General features: G+C 39.8%; 1 protein-coding gene across 3 annotated transcripts in view; it reads left to right on the forward strand.

Annotated features, from left to right (window-relative positions):
• The window catches only part of FBN1 (fibrillin 1), a 207,301-nt gene that overhangs the window by 13,213 nt on the left and 169,755 nt on the right, over nucleotides 1–24,333 (forward strand). For all 3 annotated transcript variants that reach the window (XM_067555802.1, XM_067555804.1, XM_067555805.1), the window contains exons 3-6: nucleotides 7,194–7,276; nucleotides 8,561–8,659; nucleotides 15,907–16,002; nucleotides 17,800–17,895. In XM_067555802.1, coding sequence (XP_067411903.1) covers nucleotides 7,194–7,276; nucleotides 8,561–8,659; nucleotides 15,907–16,002; nucleotides 17,800–17,895 — 374 coding nt within the window. The remainder of the gene's footprint in view (nucleotides 1–7,193; nucleotides 7,277–8,560; nucleotides 8,660–15,906; nucleotides 16,003–17,799; nucleotides 17,896–24,333) is intronic.

Below are 24,333 nucleotides of genomic sequence, written 5' to 3' on the forward strand. Positions count from 1 at the left end.
GCTTTACCACCAGTCCACCCCAATCCAGCCGTGTAGGGATGTGGAGGGAGTCATCACAGAGCAGACTTTGTCATACGCAGGAGGGGAGGACTCCATGTATTGTTCCAAATCCTGTACCTTCTCTCTCCAGGCTAGTTCTGCTGTATGTTTGTTCCAGCAGATGTTCAGAGGTGGGAGCAGGACAGGGGTCACAGATACCATCACAGAGATCCATGGATGCTTTTCATACGTACCTAAGTTTCTTTATCTTATTAAAAAAAATCCTTTAATTCCACCTTTCACATGTCAGGAGTGCACACTCCTGCAGTGAGCCCACAGTACTAAATACACTGCAAAAACCAAGAATGACTGTCAGCATTTGCCTGCTTGAAACAATCATGACAAATTCCGGGAGGGTTTTAGAAAGAGCAGCGAGAGATGGCAGATGGATTTTAATGTGGCTCATGCTTTCCTTTTCCCTCCAAAACATCCCCACCCTACCCATATATTTTCCCCAGACAATGGAAGTGTTTTTGTCCTCTTCTATTAGAAAAAGGTTATTTTAAAACAAGTTTAAACAGTGAAGTGTTTAGTGTCTAGGGTAGAGATCACTGAGCTGCCATCAAGCCATTTCAGACTCAAAGTGTCTGTGGCCTACTGGCCTTTTGATTCTACATAACTAAAATAGCAGGTAAATTTTCATAGTTTAAGGGCATATTGGTGCAAAAATAATCCATTTCTCATATTTACTGATGGGGCTTGAAATTAATTGATCCTCTGAGAAAGGAAACCTGGGAGTCATCCTGGATAACCCAGTGAAGATGTCTGCCTAGTTGGCTCGGTGCCCTAAATTTGATGATCTAAATCCAGTTTTCATGGACAGATGTTCATATCCAAATAATGTCTGTTGCCATTAGTGGGAATCACAATTCTTGAAGGATCAGGCCCCCATAGAGGTCTGAACACAGCTGAGATATGCGGACATGGCAGTGGTGTGTTCTGCTGCGTACCATGTTCTAGTTCAGACCTCTCCAGCCTTTTCACCTTGGTAAGCTACTTTGGACTAATATAAAACTTAGAGATCTAAAATGCGACAATGTAAGGAGCTTATTAATTATGTGCAGTAGGGGGTTATTTATCAAAATTCCAGGGTGATGTTTTTATTTATAATTCATTAAAAGAAAAAAGTATCTATCCAATTCTCTAGGCATCTTTCACAGAAATGTACCTAATACAGACACAAAACTGACAGCTTTGCAACTAGTGATGCTGAAGACATCTAACTTGCATGCAATTAACAACATTTATTACTACTCCCATGGCACATTGAGTCTGTTTCCCAAAGTGCCTGCTGAAGATGGTGAGCAATGAAGCCTCAAGTCCAGTAATAGGTGGGGCGTATTTCCTTTCTTGCTAACCGCATACATACTTCTTGCATTCATAAGTATCTTTCCCATCTGTCCACTTCTTTAACGGTATTGTTATCAAAACAACATTCTTTGAGCTACCATCTTCAAGCATCAGACGCAAAAGTATCACTAGCTGAGCATGTCAGTCTCATGTTAATGGAAACTGAAAGAGAAAAACATTCATACACATTCATCAGTTTTCCAGTAGATGACTAATATCCTTTGACAACAATTCAACTCATCTAGCTACTGTGTTTTCACCCGCATGTTATTAATTGAAGACAGAATTTGTTTATTTTGGAAGTCTTTGAACAAAGCTGTGGGTTTTAATCATGGCTTTTTTCACCACCATGCTATCACTGAAAGCCTTTTTTGTGGTTTGCAGTGATATAAGTAACTCTGAGAAATGTTACAGTAGCAGCCTGTCTCCCCCTCCCTTTTTTTTTTTTTTTTTTTTTTTTTGAAAATATGGTCTACTAAGTTCTCAAAATGCATGTGCTGTCTTTGGGCCAGATTCCGCCGTTCTTACTTATGCTGGATTGTCCCTCACTCCATAGGGGTTGCACTGACTCTGATGGGACTACTTGAGGGGGAAGGTGGAAGTAAGAGTAGCAGAATATTGCCCTGAGTTTGAAGATTTTAGGGATATTCTTCACATTTCTCATAAAGTGTGATGAAGGTGACAGTCCAAATCACCCTGTTTTCTGACGGCAGTGTTGGGGTGATATATGAGCTGCCCATGCTGGCTTTTTTTCTTTTTGTACATGAACTCTTATAGTCCTACTCTGATTAATTATATTTATTAATTAAATTTAAAAGGGTAGTACTCAAACTGTGGTAGGTGCTGTACAGTCACAGGAAGATGCAGTCCTTGGCTTGAAAAGCTTTGTTGGGAAGATAAGAGCTAGACAAAAGGTGTGGGAATGAGGTACAATATAAGCAGTAGAGTAGCTTCCTTTTTTACATATAAAGTCATGAAAATGGTGTATTTTCTGTTTCTTTTTCAAAGGTACAACTAAGTCATTTGTGCTTAAGTGGGTTGTCTGGTTAACTTTAAACAACTTCTTTCCCCCCATCATCCAGACCTGTTCAGTCTCCCAGTTTGTCTGGGAGACTCTTGATTTTTGGTTGCCTCTGATGCATTCCTGAGCAGTGGCTTCATTCTCCCAGCTGAAGACATTGCAGACTTGTGGGAGAGGCATTCTGAACCCTCTAGATGAGGACTCTGACTATAGAGATTGCAGCTACAGCATAGCCCCAGCCTGCTGCCGTCATATAGGTATAGAGCAATGCAGGGCAGAGCATCCTCTAGCCATGCTTCTATGACTTTGATCGTGCTGGAACTACATTGTAGGCAGAGGAAGCTGGGGGACGTAGAATGGAGAGATGTGGGGAACCAGAGCATGAGGGGGGATATACAGAGGAACCAGATTGGGGAGAAGGGGGAAATTTGAGCAGATGATGCAGGGCTGGTGGTCTGTGTGGGAAAACTCAAGGAGACAAATGATAGTTTTGATAGGGAGGAAGAGCAAGGAATGGAAGGATTTGGTGGTGATGGGGATTTATGTAAATGAAGCAATGCACGCTCGCTGAACATGCAGGCAGGTCAGCACAAGCCCACACAAATTTAACAATTGTGCCAATGTCTGAGTGCTTCTCCAGCTCACCCTGCAGGCGTTTCCCTCTCTGTGCCCTTGCTGCTCCTCCATTTCATCTGTTGGCTGTGGAGAGGGAGGGAGGGTAGCTGGATGAGCTGCAGAGGAGCCATTCACTCTCTCTTTCCACGTCACAGTGCCCTCTGTGAGGAGCTGCTGTAGCTCTTCCTTTAATCTCTTCAGGCAAAGGGAGCTGCCATTTGTACACCTCCCTTCCACAATGGATGTGATCATAGGTGGAATTGAAATTAGAGAGGGTGCTCAAATTTACAGGAGGGGTGGAAAATGACTACATTGGCAACACTACGGACCACTGGGGGGGAATGGTGGAGTTTGCAGGTTGGGGGGTGTTCGGAAGTGAGGCAGAGCTAAGGAAACCTTCACCTTGCCTCAGGCCTGTGGGGAGAAGGGACCAGCAGCTGGAGATCTTCATTTTCAACCCATAGGGTGTGTGTGTGTTTTCTGCTCCCTCCTTTCCCCACTACCAGCTGCAATAGGAGCAGGAGTAGAAAGGGACTTTCTGCCATAGAGGCAGCAGGACGTGATGCAGAGAGAGAAAGAGAGATCTGCTAATACCACTAGTGCTACTGGATGGGGAGAGAGGAAAGAGCTGCTGGGGAGTTACTTGTGAAGGCTTTCATAAGCTACCAGCAGGGCCCCCACATGGGGGAGGAAAGGGTACACTTTACTGGGGCCGGGAGGCCCTGGCCCAGGCTACAACCCTCATTGCCATGAGGAAAAATTGAGGCTAAATAGTAGTTCATGCCTGAGGATGTTTATATAAACTTATTTCCCTGTATTTATGTATCTATTGTCCAGGTCTTGTGAGATTTCCAAATCTTGGAGATTTGTAACACAGGAAGGGGCCTGTGTTACAAGTTTGTACTGGGCCCAAATAAATTATGCTTGGGCCCTGGCTGCAGCACGTGGGCTGTGATCTACTGGTAGACGCCTTTTCTGGAGGGAGGACTGTAGTGTCCTCGACTGTCCTTCTGGCACCTTTCTCAGCACTAAATTCACTTGGAATTCCTCCCCCGCCCCTCACAGAAATGCACAGAAAATAGGATGATGTAATTTTGTAAATTAACAGTGGTACACCCTCATCTACAGAAGTGTCCTGCTCTGGTAAGCTAGATACTGTATTGATGGGTGCACTATAAACACCTGGATATGTAGTTATGATGAGGTATAATAAAGGCTTAGGTTGTTTAGTTTCCAAAGGAGGGGAGAGAAGGAGGGGCTTGACTGAGGTAGTCAGAGTCATTATGTTTATAGGTGTAGAATTTCTCAGTCCCTCCTTTTACACTGTTCCACAATAGGAGACCAAGGGGACGCTCTGTGAAAATTAATGGCAATATATTTCAGACATATTTTTTATGTAGTGTTTTTATGTAGTGTAGAGCTTAGAAAGTCACTTCTGGAGGAGGTCACCAAGACAATCTCTGGCTTGAGAGGAGAGAGAAATTGGGTAATTTTATTGCTATTTGAACCACTGGTAGCTATGCAAAATAAGGGTAGTTGAATGTTCTGCTTCAGTGTATAAGCATGGTTGCCAATTGGGGTCTGGCAGGTGTTTTCCCTTATAGACAGCATTACATTGGCTAGCTGCATTAAAAGGATTCTTTTTTCCCTGGAACACTGGGTGCTGGCCGGTGCTAGAAAAAGAATATGTCAACTTCCATGTTCTTAAAAAGACACTTAATCACAATCAAAAGTAAAGAAATACTGTATGTAGTGCATAGAGCTTACGAGGCGTGTAAATGTTTTACTCATTTTGTTCTTATAAGTTTGGTTATAATAACAATTCACTCTCCATGCAACACCATTCAGGGAACCTGTTGTATTCCTTACCATTGTGCCTCATAATGTGACATTAGTATCCGTAACTAGTAATTCCAGCAGAAAAAATTGTTCTTTAAAAATGCTGTGTATCTGTTAACAGCTAATGTTCCTATATAACCTCTGACTGTATGGCTGTGTGACTGTGTTTATAACAAAAAATTAACTGGTTGTCAATAATAAAAATGATCTTAAAATATAATACGTTTAAAAAAGAAATCTGGTGAATTTGCTGTTTCATAACTTGCCAAGGACCAACAAACAGTTTATTGTATGCTGTATCTCAGTTCTTTGTATATGTATACTTTAATTACAAAATATTATTTAAAATATGAGCTTTTGTCCCTTTTACATTTTTTATTTATCTTCAAAATAAATATTACAGTTGTGTGTTAGAATTTTGTTTTCTTATCCCAAGTTATTACTTGTTATGAAGTAAGATGTGTAATTCAGCTGCCATCTTTAAATTTGATTGTACTGAGGGGAAGGTAGGAAAGGGAAGAATATGGCTGACATATCTAGAATATTCACATGGTTTCTTCAGCGTAAGCAGGTGAAAAGCAAGGCTTAGGTCAAGGCTTATAAAGTTATGTATGTATTTAGATGCAGTGACCAAAATTAGCGATGAACTTAACTGGTTGCAATTTTTGTTGAAAGTGGAGTTGTGTCCACTTTCAATCATTGATTAATTTAGTTCAACCACTGGATCAGATTCTGATCTCAGTCAATTAATTAATGTATTTGTGTACAGGTTATTGTATGGCATTTATTACAGTAGTCTGAGCATCTCATAACGTTAATGAATTTTAGGCTCATAAAACAAGATTCCTTATCCCCATTTTATAAATGGACAGGTGGATGCACACGGGATAATGTTACACAAGAAGTCTGGCAGAGCTGAGAATTGAACACCGATCTCCTTGCGAGAGCTGGTCAGAAACTATGTTTTTCTGTCAAAAAATGCAAATTTGTTGAAATTTAAACATTCTTTGGGGACATGCCTAGTTTGATGAATTTCCAGTGGAAACCAGGAGATTTCCAACAGGACCCTGTTTGCCAAGCAGGCTTAAAAAAGCCAGGCTAGCAGCTTCTTTTGGGATTCTAGGGTCATCGGCTGTACGGCAGTCCGCTTAACCCTGGAGCCAGTGACTGCTGGGGCTCTGAAGGCTGCCCAGATCCGATTTGACATTATTTTAAATTAATTAATTAATTTAATTTTTTTTTTTTTTAATGTCACAATTTCCCATGGAACAGGAGTTCCAGTTTCTGGCCAGCTCTACTCCTGATTCTTAACCTGGGTCTTAATCACAAGACCATCTATTTACTGTGGATTTACACAGCTCCAATTGGTGTAACTGAGAAAAATTTGGCCCAGTGTCTGTCGTCTTGTGGCCTTATGTTTAGAGGTTATCGCCAACCAAAACTGAACCAGTTTTGCAGCTGTAACATGTATCGGAAATGCCACCCAGTCTGTATTAATAAGTTCCACTATTTTTTCAGACAGGAGAATGTGAAAGGAAATCTTGCATGCCTGGTTCCCAGTCTTGATTTGGCATGAGACACTGGAGTAGTTTTGCACCGATGAGAGGGGAACTCCTAGAAAGCCACATAGCTGTAGCCCGGAGGGATGAAACTGAAACAATTAAAATTGGATATGTTGAAAATATATGCATGAGAAGTTGTAAACTCTGTAAGAGCAGTTAGAGAGAAGAGTAAAGAGCAGTGTGATGTTCTAAGAAACAGGTCCCAATTATACAGCCCATACTTGCCTCACTGAGCACGTAGCCATTGACCCAAAACCCACTGAAGTTGATGGGAATGTTTCCATTGACTCCAGCGGTCTTGGGTCAGGTCTTTAATCATCGGAGTGATGCCACTGAAGTTGGTGAAATACTAATATTCTAGTAATAATGCGTATCACTAGATAAACATAAGGCAGTCATTTGAGACATACACACAAATAAATGTTTATAAATATCAAGGATGTTTGGAAATCCGTCCCTGAGTTTCCTCACCATACAGAGTCAATGTTTATTTAGACATTTTAATACTATGGGTGAAGAACTTTCTGTATCTGTATTTCATAGTAATACGTATTTGCAATGTAATCTTTGGCATCACAAGAGGGTAGGCATTACTAAAGGTAATAACTAGGATAAATAATTTCTGTTAAATATACATAGACCACTAACCGTTTATACTGAGAGCCGATTCCCATAATGTATACTGTACTGACTTTATTTTTGACATTTTGAAGTCTTGGTTATTAAAATGTGTATTGGAGAAAAACAAGAACCAATTTTTCTTCTAGACCGAATGTGTGTGGATCACATTACAATGCCTACTGTTGCCCTGGATGGAAAACGCTACCTGGTGGAAATCAGTGCATAGTCCGTAAGTTACTGTCCTTGAATATTTATGTCCTAGATTTATCTTTTCTCATTGCAGTTGTGTGCATGTTTATCTTGACTGTGCAGAGCTGAATTTATTGCTGGTATCTTTTCAGTACCTGCCATACTGCTTTTATTTACTATTTAAACATATGAAAGATAATACACAAACCCCTCTGAGCTACAATACAGCAGTGATGTATTGGCAGTATCTGAACAAGGGAGTCTCACAGATATGTTCCTCTAGAGCCTGTGATAAATCTCCTGAGCCATGCAATATTCAGGCTCTTCAGGAGTTAGGCGCTATGGAATCAGTTCCTTTGTTTCCCCATTTAAACAAGAATGCTTTCTTATAACCTAGGAGGGAAGCAAGATGATGTGTCAAAGAAACTTATGCTACGTGCAGTTGCTGAACCTCTTTACACTTTTTGGTTTTGAAATATATAGGGGGTACAACTATACTGTACATACATGTATATGTGTGTTTGTGTGAGGGCATACCAGACCAGCAACAGCTTTCAGAGGTGTTTTGTCTGTGGATGACAGAGGCAGGGAGAGTAATATGTGAGGTGATAACTACCACATTGCTGTGTACATCGCTGGTGCTATATGAAAGGTGCAGGCCTGCACTCCTGTCAGCAGCATCCTTCACTAGTGATGCGGTGGGCAACACCATGGTAACACGGCTCCTAAGACATGTCCCCTTTTGGGTTTCTAGTACTACTAGGTGGCACTAATGCTTGACCATACCTTGTTCTCAGGGAGCAGGAGAGTCAGGTTTCTGGCTGTCCATTACAAATAATGGGATGGGCATCTTTGGCTCTCTATTCCCACACTCAGAATCTGCCTTCTGTGTCAGAGGTTTTGTTTGCAGTGTTGTTGTTGTAGCTATGTTGGTCTTAGGATATTAGGGTGAGAAGTTGGGTGAGGTAATACATTTTATTGCATGAGGAGAGGGCATTTGGGACTGGGAGAAGGGTCACCCTGCAAATAGTAACCAAAGCTGGCAGAAGCCAGGGTGGGACTCTTGTGCTGTAGGCAGGCTGATGGTCAGAGTTGCTGATCCACGGACATATAGCACACAGACACTCAGGGTGTGACCTACGTGCTTCTCTGCGGGCTGTGGGTGTTCAGGTTGGTCCAGTAAAAGATATTACCTCACTCACCTTGTCTCTGTGGATATTTTAATAATTATACTCAGTTTGTATTGTGACTCAGGTGCCTTTTGTGTTTTTAAGTTTTTATTTTAAATCCCCATATTTTAAAGCTATTTTTATTTTATTTGTAGCAATTTGCAGACATTCTTGTGGGGATGGATTTTGCTCAAGACCAAACATGTGCACATGCCCAAATGGCCAGATAGCACCCTCCTGTGGTTCAAAGTCAAGTAAGTATTTTGCTGTACCTTCCGTTCCTGTTTTCAGTCTGTCAAGCTACCGGCAGTCTAGTGTTTCAGACAACTAACTGCTGAGTCACTAGACCTAATTTACCACACCAAAGAAGGCCCAGTCCCATGTAATGAAAACTGAAGAATGACTCAGAAGCTAGCTCTGGGAGATGCTCCTTTTTGCTAAATTAAAACCAAATTAGTTGTATTAGAAACCATATTAGCTTGCCAATACTCATACTAATTCCAGTATTTTTTTACTTTCTGGAAAATTCCCCTTCTCTGTTTGACACTAGACTTGTATACATCGACAGTACAAAATGCATCATGATGTACATGTCATTTCAGACAATGGGGCAAATTCTACTCACTTGTATAACCTCAGTGAAATCATATGGGACATTGGTGGGTGAAATTATGTTCTTATTTTCCTGGGTAATCTCATTGATTTCAAAGGGATTAACCAGGTGAAACAGAGCAGAATTTGGCCATTTCATTGAAATGCATTCAGCAGTCAGGCTTGGTGTCCACTTTCTAGGGCTGATCCTGCAGACCATATTCAGGTAAAAGTTCCATGGTTGTCACAAGTGTCTAGACCTGAAGTCAAGGGGAGCTGTGTCTGATTAAGGCCTGCAATATTATCTTACCTGTTCGTGTTACAATACATTGAGTCCCCACTCAAGTTCTGCAATGGGCGGTTTTCAGCTTGACACCTCTGCTTTTCTTTACTCTTTCCTTTTGTTTGTATAGGTGTAAGAGCTTTAATATTAGCTGAGCATTTCTGTCTGCAGTTTTAACATCCTCTTCATGTAGTAGCAGTAAAAGAAAATGTAGAATGTGAGGGAGAGTTGTGTTATAATAGTCAGAGTTTGATCTATTAAGAACAACATTTAAGTCCTTACTTTAGATTCGGTCATTCCTAGCAGGCAGAGCTCTGCACTGGAGAGAGTCTGGAGCCACACGTCCCCAGAAGAGCTCTGGGAGGAATTCTGCCTCAAGGAGGAAGAATTTTACTTTTTGAGGTGCCCATTGCTCAGGGGGAATGTGCTTGCTACTGCCTCCCTGCTCAGGGTGCATAGTACTGCCCTAACCATGCGCATTGGTCCCAACTCTAAGCCAGTGCAGGAGGTCTCTACCTCCTTTCACCCCCCTTTGAAGTACATCAAGGGAGTTATCCCCGATTATGTTCCTACACCTGTGTAAGAGCCGGGTACGATCTGGCCCTTCGTACTCACTCCGTCCTTTCTCGAGTAACATTGACTTGCGTGGAAGTTTTGTTTTGAGACAAGAATTAAAGAGTTATGAGTCAAGACTTGGATTTGACTCAATGATTTTTTCTACTGTACTGTATGCCACACAAAATCCCAATGGCATACATGGCTAAAGGGGTCCAGAGATTCTGCTGCAGTTTAAAATAACATTTAAGACCAATACTGTTCAGTTGTCAAGCGATTTCTTGTTATATATATTAGGGTATTATATTAATCAGCATTTTTAATTAGTGCTGACAATTTTTCCCTTATATTGTTACTTATACTTTGGCTATTTTAACATTGTGGGTTTCCTATATATACTATAAAACACTAACACTTTAACTTTACATGCAACTCATGTTAAAAAATCACTTGGAACTTGTATAAATGGTATAGTAGTTTCAGGCACAGTTTGAGTTCACACTGCTTTCAATCAGTTAAGCAAACCAGTGCCTAAAATAAAAAATGACTGAGTTATGTTAATTAGAATACAGGATACTGCCTAGGAAAGCTTTTATGTAGTAATTTTTATCATCAAACGCTTCAACTGCACAAGGACTTTAGAATGTAGACTTTGTGTGAATGTTAGCACAGTTGGCACCCATAAGAATAGGCCACAATATCTTGGAGCTGCCATTAAGAAACAGAGGAAATGCGACATTAAAATCTTTTTTAACATTAAAAGAACATTATCAACTTAAATCTGGCCCCAAATTAAAATTTTGTCAAAACAAGCTTTTTTTTAAAACCAAAGACAAATGGAAATGTTTCTACAAATGATGCCAATAAGAATAAATATAAATTCTGATTTAAAACAATTGTTTTTAAACCAATAATCATTGCCCTGCAATTTTTGAAACCCAAATAATGCAGCTTACGAACCTGAAACTTAACTATATAAAGAAAAGTGAAACAAACTTGACTGATTTTCATTGTCCCAGCTGAGAGAAATGCAAAAGGGAACATGCAGTGGCAAAGCATTCATTTCTCACAGTTGGATAAGGCGAACCTTACCACTGGTGAGTACTCACTCACGAGTGGTCTTGTTGACTTCAGTGGGATGTCTTGTATGAGTCAGTGCTCGCCCACCTAAGTATGAATGCACAGTTTAGCCCTTAAAGTGCCATTACTAACATGGGTAAAGACATTTATTTGTTCACACATGAGTTTGATTCAGCAGTATTTAAGGTTGTGACAGACCCAAGGAGGAGTGAAAATTTGAAGTTAAGACTGATGTTCCATCCATAATACATCCTGTAGGGGGAGTATAGTATGGGGAATTGATCAGTCTTGATATTGATTGGTTGGCATCCTGCACCCCAGACCCTCAAAGGTTCTGGAACATAAGTTGCTTATCAAAAGAAATGGTGTATAACAGATTCAAAAGCTAACAGTGTTTGTGGGAGGAGTATAGAGCAGTCCTGTGGATCACCATTAGGTGGGTAATAGAGTTGCCACTCTTATTTACCCCAGGACTCTTCAGGTCAGGTCTGATGTCTGTAGAAGAAACATGTGAACCATATAGATTTCCACGTGTATAAATTGTATTAACTGAGCCTAATAACTAAGCAAAACTATAAAATTGAAAGAAATTTGTTAATATCAAATCATCAAACTAATCTAATGATTATGTTGATTTAACCATATCAAATAAATCAACAGTTCCCTGTAAACTCTACATAAGAATTTGGGAAGGCAGCAATCTTGTTTATCCGGCCCCAGAATTTCAAGACGTTATCACTCTCAGTGCCTCTTCATATATTCATGTCTCAGTTAAACAGCTGATACAGGGAGGGTCAAATCACTTCCAAGTTGAAATTAATGTTGAGACTACAGCTCTAATGCCAGCTAATGCAGCCTGCCCAAATTATTACTCTATTAAAAAAACTGGAAAAGGAAATGAAACCAAAAAGGTTGCTGTTTATGCAGGATGGTTGTCCCAACTCTTACGGTTTCATTCAGCTTTAGGAAGCTGGTACATGATTGAAAAGATTAGCTGGTGGTTTTCTTGGCATAGATGTTTTAATCTTGACAGACTTGTTGGCTGACTAGAGATTATTTCCTTGTAAATGTCAAATGTCAAATCTATGTTTCATGCTGCTGGATTCCTACCCCCTGGTGGCTAGCTAGGAGGACGGAGGAAACACTGGCCTCCTTGTCAGTGATAGTGGCATTGCATGTTCAGAGGCCAGCAGCCAATGGCAGCAGCCATTGCGATCACGCAAGTCAATAAGCAAAGGCTTTCCTTTGGTATTTTAAGATGTTGTCCTGCCTGGTTTCTCCCTCTTGGAACTTCTCCTCAGGAGTCCCTTGGTGAACTGGAATGGAGGACTCTGAAGTCAGTGACCTCACCCAATGGGGGTTGATTAGGTCACTTTTCTGTAAATGAATAACTTCTCCATTTGAGTCATTTTGGGATTGATGAATTCACCGATTCAAAAATATATCCAGTCAGTCAGTAGATCTGTAGGTATTTTAGATGTCTGAGGTCATGGGTCAGTCCACAGACATTATTGCAACCATCTTACAAAAGCCCTGGCTAAAATATAATTTTAAAAATGCAAGGCTATTAGAAAGAACTCCATTGACTTCAGTAGACTTTGGTTCAAGACTGTGACTCCAGGTCCTTATTCAAACCTAATAGAACCTCCCATAGTTCACGCCTTTCTTCTTTCTGCTGCCATCAAAGGAAGAAACTATCATAAGTTTTTAATGTTTCCGAGGCTTTTTGGGCCATCACAACTTTCCCACCATGCTCTATAACATGCACTGAGGCAGAGTGCACCTTCTGTCTTGCTCAGTGGTTATAACTCCATGGCTTAGTGTCTAACTCCTAACTCTGGTCTCCTGAGTCAGTCACTCCACGAAGAAAGCATGCTTCGGATGTGCATGTCTTTTGCGTTTGGGTTGCCATGAAGATCTCATTCCACATTTACTGCTGCTGGCTGGAACCTTTCTATACAACACCTGGGCTGGAGTGGAAATGTTCTTTCTTGGTACTGAGTTCTATGAAAATAGCCCCTAATATTTTTTTTCTGATACTCCTGTGCTTAATCCTACAAAATGCCCCTTTTCCAGAGATGTTGATGCTGCTGCTGCAGCTTTTACCCTTAACATCAGAACTGAAGACCCTTATGTTTTCCTGTTTGGAGTTATTAACTGGACAATGCATATGTTATTTGGTACTGTTAATGATCTTTTGATGTGTTGTGAGCTATACTGGTATGATGATATGATATTTAAACTGAGTGTGACACCAAATCCTGAAGTTCTTACTCATATTCACTGAAAATTTAGTAAGAACTTCAGGATTTGCTACTTTTGAATTTGCTGCCCATTTTTTTCAGTTTATATAGCAACTTCAATATTATTTATGCATAGTTTTGAGTGTTAATTGTCCCCTCTGTCTGCAGATTTATAAGGCTCTTTTCCTGCAGCTGCTCCTGTTTTGAAGTCAGTGGCAGTTCTGAGTGTAGATTGATGAATTGCAGGATTAGGTCTGACGGAACAACAATTTTTGGATATTTTAACTATGTCCTGTGCAATCTAAGACATGGCAAAGCCATTTGTACTGGCTCACCAGCTCCATGTAATTCCTGTATTTTTTTGCATAGTGCCTTAATTGATCTGTAGTCTTTGGGCCAGATTCTTCTCTCATTGCTAGAATAATACTGCTGAACATGAGGGAATTTTGGTGTAACCAAAATGAATGTCTGGCCCTTTATTAGTATGCTAGCTTTCAGAATTTCAAACTTAGACCCAAACCCTGGACAGACTATGCAGGTGTTTCTATAAGATTTTGGGAGGCTGATATTTTAGAATGTTCAGTACGGTTTCTTACTGGGGTTTCCAAAAACTCTCAAAAGAGGATCCAAAGTTAGTGTTTAGATTCCCTGTTATATGTCACTGGTTCTTCTGTATATCACTGAGGAGACAGCTCACCGACTTGAATAGGCCATTTTAGTAATGATGACTGTGTGTACCACCAAACTCCTGTCGTGTTTTATAAAGGAGAGAGAAATATTTTACTTAGGGAAGGGTTCCTTTGAGAAGTAAGACAAATGATGGAAACCGGGGTTTTTTTTTTTTCTTCAGGGTTATATGTAAAACCATTCCTTTTCCCAAAATGGGGAAATACACTTTTGCTTTCATCTTGAACAAATCACATAGAACTTAGCAGTTAAGCTACTGTTAACCTTTTTATCTCAAATGTAGTTCAAAGTATTTAAATGGCTTTGGTGCTCATGTGGGAATGGAAATTAGCTTTTGGCATGGCTTACTCTAATTGAAATCAGTTTGTGGTTTTTAAGTTCCTACCCTGCTTGACAGATGATATCATTTCCTATGCTTTTTCTAATCCTCTCTGTTTTTCTAAGATTGCATAAAGCTAAATTGAACTACACATTTTAAAGTAACTATACACCTTTTTCTGACCTACTTAGGATGCTGTCCAAAAACCATCACTAGATACTTTCTCTGAATATTTTCACTTTTTGTTGAGGAATGTTATTACACTTTTTGTTGCCTAAAGTACATCCAAAGCAAAGCAAAGATGTATCATGACTATTAGAAACATGGGAAATATCCGTTCTAGTTTAAATCTCATACAATTTAAACATTAACAATCTGTGCTTTTATTGGTGGATTTTTTAAATTTCCTCCTCTTAAAATCTACTAAACTCAAATATTTTATAGAGTTGTTGTATGTACCTGTGGTAACAAAGCTACAATTATTATTTTTCCTTAAAAATGACAACAACAAAAACCCAACAACCACCTCACTTGCATCTTTGTGGAACATAAGTTGCCAAGGGATCTAAGGAGCGTGGGCTGCAGCAAATCTTCAGTGGTGACTTGCAATCTGTCAGTAACATACAGTGGTTGCTTGCTCAATCTCTTTTCCTCAGTCCTTCTGAGCATTTCAGACAGCATAGTAGGTATCCTGTGCTCTGTGCCAATCTACTGAAACACTAATCTGACAGTAATCCTATCTGGGGAGGAGCCTTTCATGTGGTTCCTGTTAAGAAGAAAACCATTTCCTGGCTACATATTCGGAATGTCTGCCTCAATTAGAATCTGTCAGACAGTGGGAACTGTGAGGAGAATTAAATCATGAGGCCTATCCACTTCCATATAAATGAAGTGCACGATAATTAAGTGGTTCCTGACATCTTAGTTGAATAATATATTTGTCCTTATTTTCAGGAAAGTGCAGTGCAGGCTTTTCAGCATTATTGGCATAAGACATAGATTGCATGTTAACCATTAGTAAATGTCAGACACTTGGGAATGGGGGAGCATGAAGTGCAGCTCCTCTTCCTTTGCTAACAAAGGAGCGCTTCCCCTTTCTCTGGCCTTGGGGAGCACTGCTGCCCTAGAACGCCTTCACCACACCCCCCAACACAGTGGCCATCAGCATCTTCTCCTGGGGATGTGAGGCGCTCACATCATCAGACAGGAGGGCATGAAGAAGTTACACTGCAGTTTCCCCTTCTCCTACTGCAAGGCCTAATCTTGCAGCTCCCCTTCCTGGTCTGCATGTGTTAACAGGAGCCTTCCCCCCGCCCTCCTCTTCCCCGCAATGAGCTTATTCCCCCATTGCCCTGAGGCTGGTGCTACTGCCTGGTAGGGTCTGCCAACGTCTCTTTGCTTCCCCTTTTCTGCTGGCCTAGTTTCACCACTGTAAATGGGGGGCTGAATTCTGTGGGCTTTACTTGTGTGTGAAATTCTAGTTAGTTTAATGAACAGGAGCTGGAGTTTGGACCGTAGTTTGTTTCTGGCAATATTTTGAGTCCCTTAATACTGAAATTTAATGTTTTCTTCCACTTTCTACAGACTAAAGACCTAATCCTAAAGAGGTGCTTAGCACCCTCTATTTCTAATGACTCCTTTGACACCTCAGTGTTTCACAGAATCAAGCCCTAAAATAATCGTTGAGCTATTTAGCTATTCCAGACTATTTTGCTAAAGTGAAAAATTATTTATTTTTTCAAGTACAACACTGCAACATCCGGTGTATGAATGGAGGTAGCTGCAGTGATGACCATTGTCTCTGTCAGAAGGGATACACAGGAACACATTGCGGACAGCGTAAGTAATCAGTATTTACATGCAGACCATAAAGTTGCACAATATTGAGATATATAGATCAGTCACAATTCAGTTCTAACTCTTAGCTAGCACTGGACTCATTCTTGGTGGACTACAGTGGAATTTTACAGGAATGCACGTGACTTTGAATTAAGTGCCAACTGAATTTTTTTTTATCAGAACTATTAAAATAAACATCAAGTAAATTCATAATAATTGGGTATAACCTGATGCAGCAGTTCTTACGCTAGCAAAAGTCACATTGACCTCCAGGGGCTTACATATTGTAGCAGTAAGTCCTAAATTTCAGTATTACCAGGGGATTCAGTTTCCATACAGTAGAGTTTCTCAAGGTTTTTTTTAATGCAATAACTTTATGCAATGTTAGGATTTTTAAATACTGAATTATGAAGTGTATCTGATGACCAGATTGTTCGTTTTGGCATTGTCTAGTTAGGATTGCTTGACATAGCTATATGTTGCTTATTTTTAGCTATTGTGTTCATATTGGAGATATGCTAGGCAATATGAATAACTGATAATGCCTTTAATGTAAGTGCTGCTCTGTTAAAGAAGCATATAATTGATCTAGGCAGCCCTATGTGAGATCTCTGTAATGTTTAACAAGAGTCCTTGCCTCTTTGAGCCAGGATATTTGCTAGGTCTAGTGAGATCCTGTATAAATCCACCTCTGCTCTGTAACAATCAGGAACACTGTAGTCATGGGAGAGTCTCCACCAGCATTTCAGACTCCACTGTTTGAAGAGTACCAAAGGCTGATGCTAATGATGTCTTTCCCATGAGGGCTGCAACAGTTCTAATAAACTCAGATGAGAGATTAGAAATTATTTTTGGACCCAGGGCTCTCACTTTGCTATTCAATGAGTTATTTGTCCTGAAAAGAAAATGTATTTAAATAAAGACAAAAGCATTTCTTCCTTGGGTAAGACCCAGGGATGAAATCCCAGTCCCGTTGATGACAATTGCAAAACTCCCATTGACTTCAGTGGAGTCAGGATTTCACTGTAGAAGTTTGAGGAGGGGAGAACTTCGTTATGAATGAGTAAGTAGAACCAATGTGTGTGGTTTGGCTGTGAAATAGCAAGTAGGTGAGGGAGGATGATCTTGCCAAGTGTTATCCTTCAGTAGAGGCAGGGTTGCTAAGACAGATATTGCTAAAACTGAGACATATCAGAGAGCAAAAACTGTGCGGATGCTCCATTTGGAAAGAGATAAGTTGTCGTTTCAATGGGTACTATGAAAACAAACTATATGTAAAATCCAGTGGGTTTGTTTCATGTGAATATTACACTTACAGATTGTCTTTGACAACGGGACCTCTGCTTTTGGAGTTTCATGTCAGAAATGGGTTCTGTATCTCATGACATATCACATGAGGCAACATGACCTGGTGTACCTCTGTTTAGATCCAAACAATGAAACATGAATAGGTGATATCTATTCTGACTATCTTTTCTGATACCATGATTTATTGGCTGTCAACAAGAAACCCTAGGCTTTGTCTACACTAGCACTTATTCTGGCAAAGCTTTTGTCGCTCAGGGGTGTGAAAAAACACCCCCCTTGAGCAACATAAATTTTGCCAGCATAAGCGCTAATGTGGACAGCTATGTCGGCAGGAGATCCTGTATTTAAACTGGAATACAAAATATCCAGTCTCAGCAGATTCCCAGTTTTCACCATTTTTCCTGCAGCTGTTAAAAGTGTCTGTTATGAAAGTGTGTCATTTTGGAAGTAACACAATTAAGATTATTTTTTGCTCCCCTTCATTTGCAGCTGTCTGTGAAAATGGATGCCTTAATGGAGGGAGATGTGTGGCTCCAAACCGATGCGCTTGTACATATGGCTTCACTGGGCCTCAGTGTGAAAGAGGTATGTGCTCTAGATCACGAACACTGGTGTATATGTTATCATTCTAATGAAACTGGTTTAATACTTATTTATTATAATTGTAAATTGAAAATACTGATAATGTGACACAATTTAGGCTTTAGAATTTTTTTGACTGTAAATGATTAATGTAAATAAGGTTCTTTTTGAAGAATAGTTTGCAAATTCTACGTTGAAAGCAAAACTGCAATCCGAGAGAACTGTGAAAGTCTTACATGCATTCATGCAAAATTATGGAGTAGGACTAGTTTACCTCTCCTGGATGTAATCTCTGAGAACGGATGATCTATTGATAGATGAAATCCTAACATTCTATGTAAGATTAACAGTTGAATCTCATATTTTCTTCTTAACTTTCCTTCCATGTACCTGGTTGATGGCAAAGTAGTCCGTATGCAGCCCCATGATAGATTTTTTGCGTCTCATTTTATTTTTCTGTTGCAAAACTCTCCATTTATTTACTGTTACAGGGGCTGTAGAGATGTTATTTCCCCCACGTTTCCCCTATAAATGACATTTTCCCCACAAATGAGTCTTTTTTAACTTTTAGACTGAAAATTAATATTGGTTATAGAAATATGTGAGTCTGATTTAAAAATAGGACCCAGAATGAAAGACACATGAAATGGATTAAGGCATTTGTTTTGTTCCATTTGTGATGTTCATTAAAACACCTAGGTCCAAGAGCTGTCAAATAAAACCATCAAGAAATATTTTTACATAAATTTTAACTCTGTGCTTAAATTATGTTAATAGCTCTGTTGTTTTTGTGGCAATCAGACTGATGCATTTAATTGATGATAAGCAGTATCCTGATTCTCTTTGAGTTTTGTTGTTTTTTTTTTTTTTTTTTGGCAAGGTTTACTCAGTTCCTCTTTACATTGAATTTATTGTTATCGATTTGTAACTTTTTGCTTAAGGGTATCCATAGCAACAAGCACAGCTGTTTCCAGATGAAATCACAACCATCTCAACTGCCTTATCTGCTATACTGGGTTGTTTCAAGGAAATTAAATCAGTTTAATGGCTCACTGGGGAGAGAGGACAGGCATCATGGTTTCGCTGTAATCCTCATGTTGAACTCTTTGTAGTCTTGAAAATAATGTTTGTTTAAATTTGATAAAATGATCTATTAATTTGCTGCTTTTGAAAATTCATCTAGATCACCCATAAATTAGAATTCATTATATGCTCAGTGAGATTAAAGTAGCGTGTATTATAGATATTACTGAGCTCATTTTGGGCCTGACCCTGAAAGATATTGATCATCGAAAACTCCCATTGATTTCATGTGTGTTCTGGATGCTGTGTACTTTTGGGATTTGGCCCTTAATTGTGGCTGGATCTCCTATACAGGTAAAATAGGTGGCTACCTAAAGAGTTGTATATTAGAGGCAGCAAAATATGAGACTGTTCTGTGTTTGATCACGAGGTGGGAAGTAGTAGATATTTCCTACTTTGCTTAGGGCAGAGAGAACTCTTACAGTTGGCATTGAGAAAAGTCTTGCATATAGTTCACTGGGGTATGGATTTGCTCTTACGATTGTTCAAAGCTGCTGGTGAAATATTTCTGCAGATTGTATGGGGCTCTGGGTTTTTTTGGCTTTTTTTTTTGTCATCAGTATTTTTAACTGGTGATTTTTGGAAATATTTTTAGGGAGAATGATACTGATATGTAAGTAGCTATAGTGTCAAATTCTATGGGGAGTCTAAAGTGTACGAATCTTGCATTTTCCCATGGCTCCCTCTGCATGTACACTACCCCATCTTAGATCCTCACCTATTTGCTGAAGTGTAACTTGAATCCCCTTACACATCAAATCTGAATTTGGCCCACTGAGTGTGAGGGAATCTAAATTGGTGCACGTGAGAAAAATGTAGGAGGAAAAGCAACTAACAATAGGAAGATGTATGAATATGTAGGCTAAAAAAGGGGTGTCCTTCTATAGCTTACTCTTTCGCCTTCCTGCAGCTTCTGAATGTGTTAATTATGCACCACTGTAGACTTCATAGATGGCTGTACAACCATGTTTACCTGATTATTGACATCTAAGCTACAGCATCTTACTTACCACCTCTGAATTTAACCATTACCATTGTGGTCCAGATTTGCAAACTTCATGTGCATAAACAGGTTTTGCACAGGTCCTGATTTGTGCATTGGGCAGTTCCTCCAATGAGTCTGATAGATCAGGCCTGTACTTCATGTGGGGATGGTATGCACGTTATATAAGCCATTCAAGTCTGTCAGATGGAGGGGAATGTGAGAAATCGAAAAGTGCCAAAGGAGCTGAGATTAATCTGAGACTTCTAAATCTGAAGGAAATAAAACTATTAGTGTTTTGCATGGTACTCAGGAGTACTGAACATTACTGGACAAGGACTATTTATACAGTCTGGCAGACAGAGGCAGCTTGTTGTTTGCAGCCATTGGGATCAAGCTTTGGGTATGATGTGGCTCTGCCCAGTGCAGGACCTGTGGAGGGAGAGAACAATGGTGGCTGTAGGCCACCTTTATGTCCCCTGCTCCTAGGGCTGCCAAGGGCCAGCTTGATTCCCAGCACTTGTCAGAACAATGGAAGGCTGCTCAAATGTGTGTCTCACAGCAGTAGCTTGGAAACCATTACACCAGCTGGGGGTTGTTGGACCCAAGCAGTATCATGGCTATGCCCCACTTTCCCAGCCGTGTTCCCTAGATCAGGTGGGGCTGGAAGGGAGTGGGGGGCATAGAGCTGGTTAAGCCAACCTTTATGCCATTGTGGGTAAGCAGCTGAGCCAACACCATGGCTACTTTGTGCCAGTGGACCAGAGCAAAGTAGCCGCAGCAGGGGCCAGAATCTGGCCTAATATCTTCAGTTTGTATGTCTTTTCCATAAGGCATTTTCTTAGAACATGTGTTTTATTCCATAGTTATCAGAACTGTGATCAACAAACTCAAATAGTTCTTGATAAAGATTATTACAGAACTTGGGCCCCTCATATTGCCCCTGTAGATCTTTGAAGTTTGGCTTCTTTCATAGGTTTTGGATAAGTCCCTGCAGCCTCTGTACCTAACTGAGCTAATATATTCCTGTTCTCCAAAAAGGATGAGTTTCCAGATCCCTGAGTCATATTATGTCATCAGAAAAACTCTGCTCTGAAGGGAACATTTTGAGTATAAGCTAATGCCGACCTTAGCTGGAATAACTTGCATCGTTCAGCATCTGCACCTGAGTTGTCACTAGGGAGTTGTCTGGCACTCTGGCTGCATGTGATCTTACACATCTGTCAGTTGAATCAGAGATCCAAATGCACAATCTAGCATCAGGAACATGATGTAGGTTTGTGACTCTCCCTGGAGGACTTATTATGCGTATATAAATGGATGTGATCCAATGAATGGATTACAGTGAGATGCATACTGTGTAAAGTAAAACAGTATCTATTTTCTTCCAACCAAACCTGACATGTCAAAGGGGAACCACTTTTATCTAAGCATGAATAAAATGAGAACTATATGTGGCAGCATCCTTTTAAATTTTCTCATTTTTGGGGAGACCAAAATACACCCATTTTTCTTGTTTTACAATACCATTTCTGGGTAAACACAATCGTGGATGGAGTGGCAGGATTTTGTGGTGTGTGCCTTGCACATCACACATTTTTGGCAGTGGCTTGACTTCTGGGTTGTGCCAGTGGTCTAAATCCTGTATTAAGTCTGCAAATTATGCAGTGTTTCTTTCTATAAACATTCATCATTATAGTCCAAAAGCATATTTGTGGCATGCCTTTTAGTTCATGTGTGTCACGTGCCAAAGAATCATGCAATCTCTACTACATAATGTTGCAGTGTATAGCATTCTTGTACAGGGTATTGTTGGACAATCTAATTCATTGATTGAAAGCATCCTAATAATCTGATGTGGAAAACAATGAAAAGGATGTATTGTAGCAAAGATTGTGTCAATTTCCTAGATCCCGAGGTATGTAACATGGTTCTTTCCCCTAATATTATGCTGTTTTAAATAGAATTTCTGTTACATACATTTGATCCATATGTGTAACGTGAGACAGGCTGGATTTATATTCTCTGAGTAAAATGCTTGCCATGTGCTTACTAATGAAGATCTACAAGCCCATCCCATAAGCCAGCTTCTTCAAGCACCAAACCAAGCAAATCAAAGGGTCAGTTACAGTAGAAATCCTGCTGCCATGATGGTGGAGTGAGATCTGCCGAAATCTGTGGCATGAGCCCTTTTGGCTTTGAAAGGGCGGTATCTGTCCTTGGATGATTAAAGCATACCAATTACATTTTGTATGGATCAGTGGAAGCCTCCCTGACAATATAAAATACTATAAACAAGTCCAAAAGGAATGTTGTGTATTTACTTTTTTTGCTGGAGATTTTCAGCACATCATGGGGAGAGTCTTTTATGCCACCAATGTCATATATTCTCTTAGAGCTTGATTTATTTGATGGCTCTGGCACGATTGCATTAGTCATATACCTGTATCCATAACTCCTGAGCTGTTGAGTACTGTATTTGGCTCCTTTCCAGAGCAGGGGAAGCCTACTGGGCATCGTGCCAAGTATATGCAGATGTATTATTGTGAATAAAATTGACCTGGTGTTTCTTGGGAAAATGTTTATCAAAAAGATGGACATTGCATACATTAAACAATGAAAGGGTAATGGAATTGGAAATGCTTTCTAAAACAATTTAAGGCAGATTTAAGATACATTAACCAGGAAGGAAGATATCTTATGGAGCCTAGCTTGGTTGAAGGGATTTCAGCTTTTAAGGCTCAATCCTGAAAGGTACTGAGTGCTCTGGACCTGATCCAGTGAAGTGCTTCAACATGTGCTAAACTTGACTCATTGCTTGCAGTTAAGCACGTGCTTAAGGGCTTTGCTGAGTAAGTGCCCAAGTACTCAGAACCAGCAAAGCCCTTAAGCACATGCTTAACTTTGAGCACGTGAGTCTCTCAGGATCAAGTTCTTAGTGAAAATAAATCCCAAATAATAGATTAAAAAGCAGAAATCAGACTTCCTTCTGCCTGTTCAAATAGCACAACCTATCATGCACTTTATGGAAAAAAACGTGCAGTTCATAAAAGACAGTACAAACTTAATTATCAGAAATCCCCTATAATTCCAAATAGGTTCAGACTCCTTCACTGTGTGTAAATTACATTGCAAGTTCCCTTGATTTTCTGAACATTTCCTCCCCTGTTACATTCAGATAATTGTACTTTGGTAGAGTGAACTGTATATGATGTACAATTGATGCTGCACATAGTTGCTGTTCTTGCACTACAAAAACGACCTGAAATGCATGCTTATGCTATCTAGGCCCATTTAGAGAAACACAGCAAAAGCTCTTAGAACATGATATAGCCCTGTTTATTTGTTCAAGTCCCTGTGGCAACATAAAGGGCCCAATCCTGCTGCTTATTGGCTTCAAAGGGAGAAGGATTGGGCTCAAGGTAGTTCAAATATTATTTAAAAATATAGTGTTGTTTTATTTTCTGGACTCTGAACATGAGCAAATGAATGCTTTTCCTGCATACAGAGTCATTCCTGTACTGCTGTCTTCATGCAGGGATTTTTGCATAATTTTAAATTATATTTGGCCATTATTAAAAGTTCCCAAATTGAATGCTGTATGTAATATTATCTTTCCCAGAGATCTTCTGTGCGAGTGCAAATACCAATTGTGCTCAAACTGGGTCTTAGTGCTGTGTATATTTTCTTCTTTCTAAATATTACAACTGGTAGAATATATTTTTACAGCAAAGACGCTGCACCCCTTAGCGTGCCCCGTCTCTGGTATTTAGTCTAAATGGAAAGTAAATAACAAAGTGTAGATAGCAGTAAAAGTATGTTCTCAAAGCCTTATGTTGCATTTAAAGTAGTATTGCAGCATATGGTAGCTGGCAAACATTTGAATAAACTTGATTTTTGTAGCTCACTTCCAAGAAACACATCTGTTGACATAGACATGTAATTTCTGCAGTCCAGTAACATTAATGCATGTACAGTATTATAGCAGCACACTCCAGCACAGCTGTAGTTGAAGGCCTGTAATAACTGCTGTTATTGTAGACCCTTATTTTCATGAGTTTATAACTTAATCATGAAAATTTGCTCCAGGCTGAAATTTAGTCAGTTCAGTCTCACCATTGGAGTGACTTTTTTTCCCCCTTTAAAATATTTTGAACACAGTTTTGTGACTCCATATTATAAAATGTTTTCAATTTTAAAACCAAATTTGCAGGCCTTCATTCCAAATGGGCTTGTGCTTTGGGCTATTTTTGTTCATGAAAGAGACTGAGCTAAATGGGTAATCCACTTGAGTTTTTCACTTCTGGAACGGAGGTTGTCGCTTAATCCAGTGGACAATAGTTCACATTAAACAATTAACACATCCAATTTAAGAT

Source organism: Emydura macquarii, unplaced genomic scaffold (genome assembly GCF_026122565.2).
Source record: "Emydura macquarii macquarii isolate MOO-44397 ecotype Brisbane River unplaced genomic scaffold, CSIRO-AGI_Emac_v2 contig_1644, whole genome shotgun sequence".
NCBI classification, from domain to species: Eukaryota; Metazoa; Chordata; order Testudines; family Chelidae; genus Emydura; species Emydura macquarii.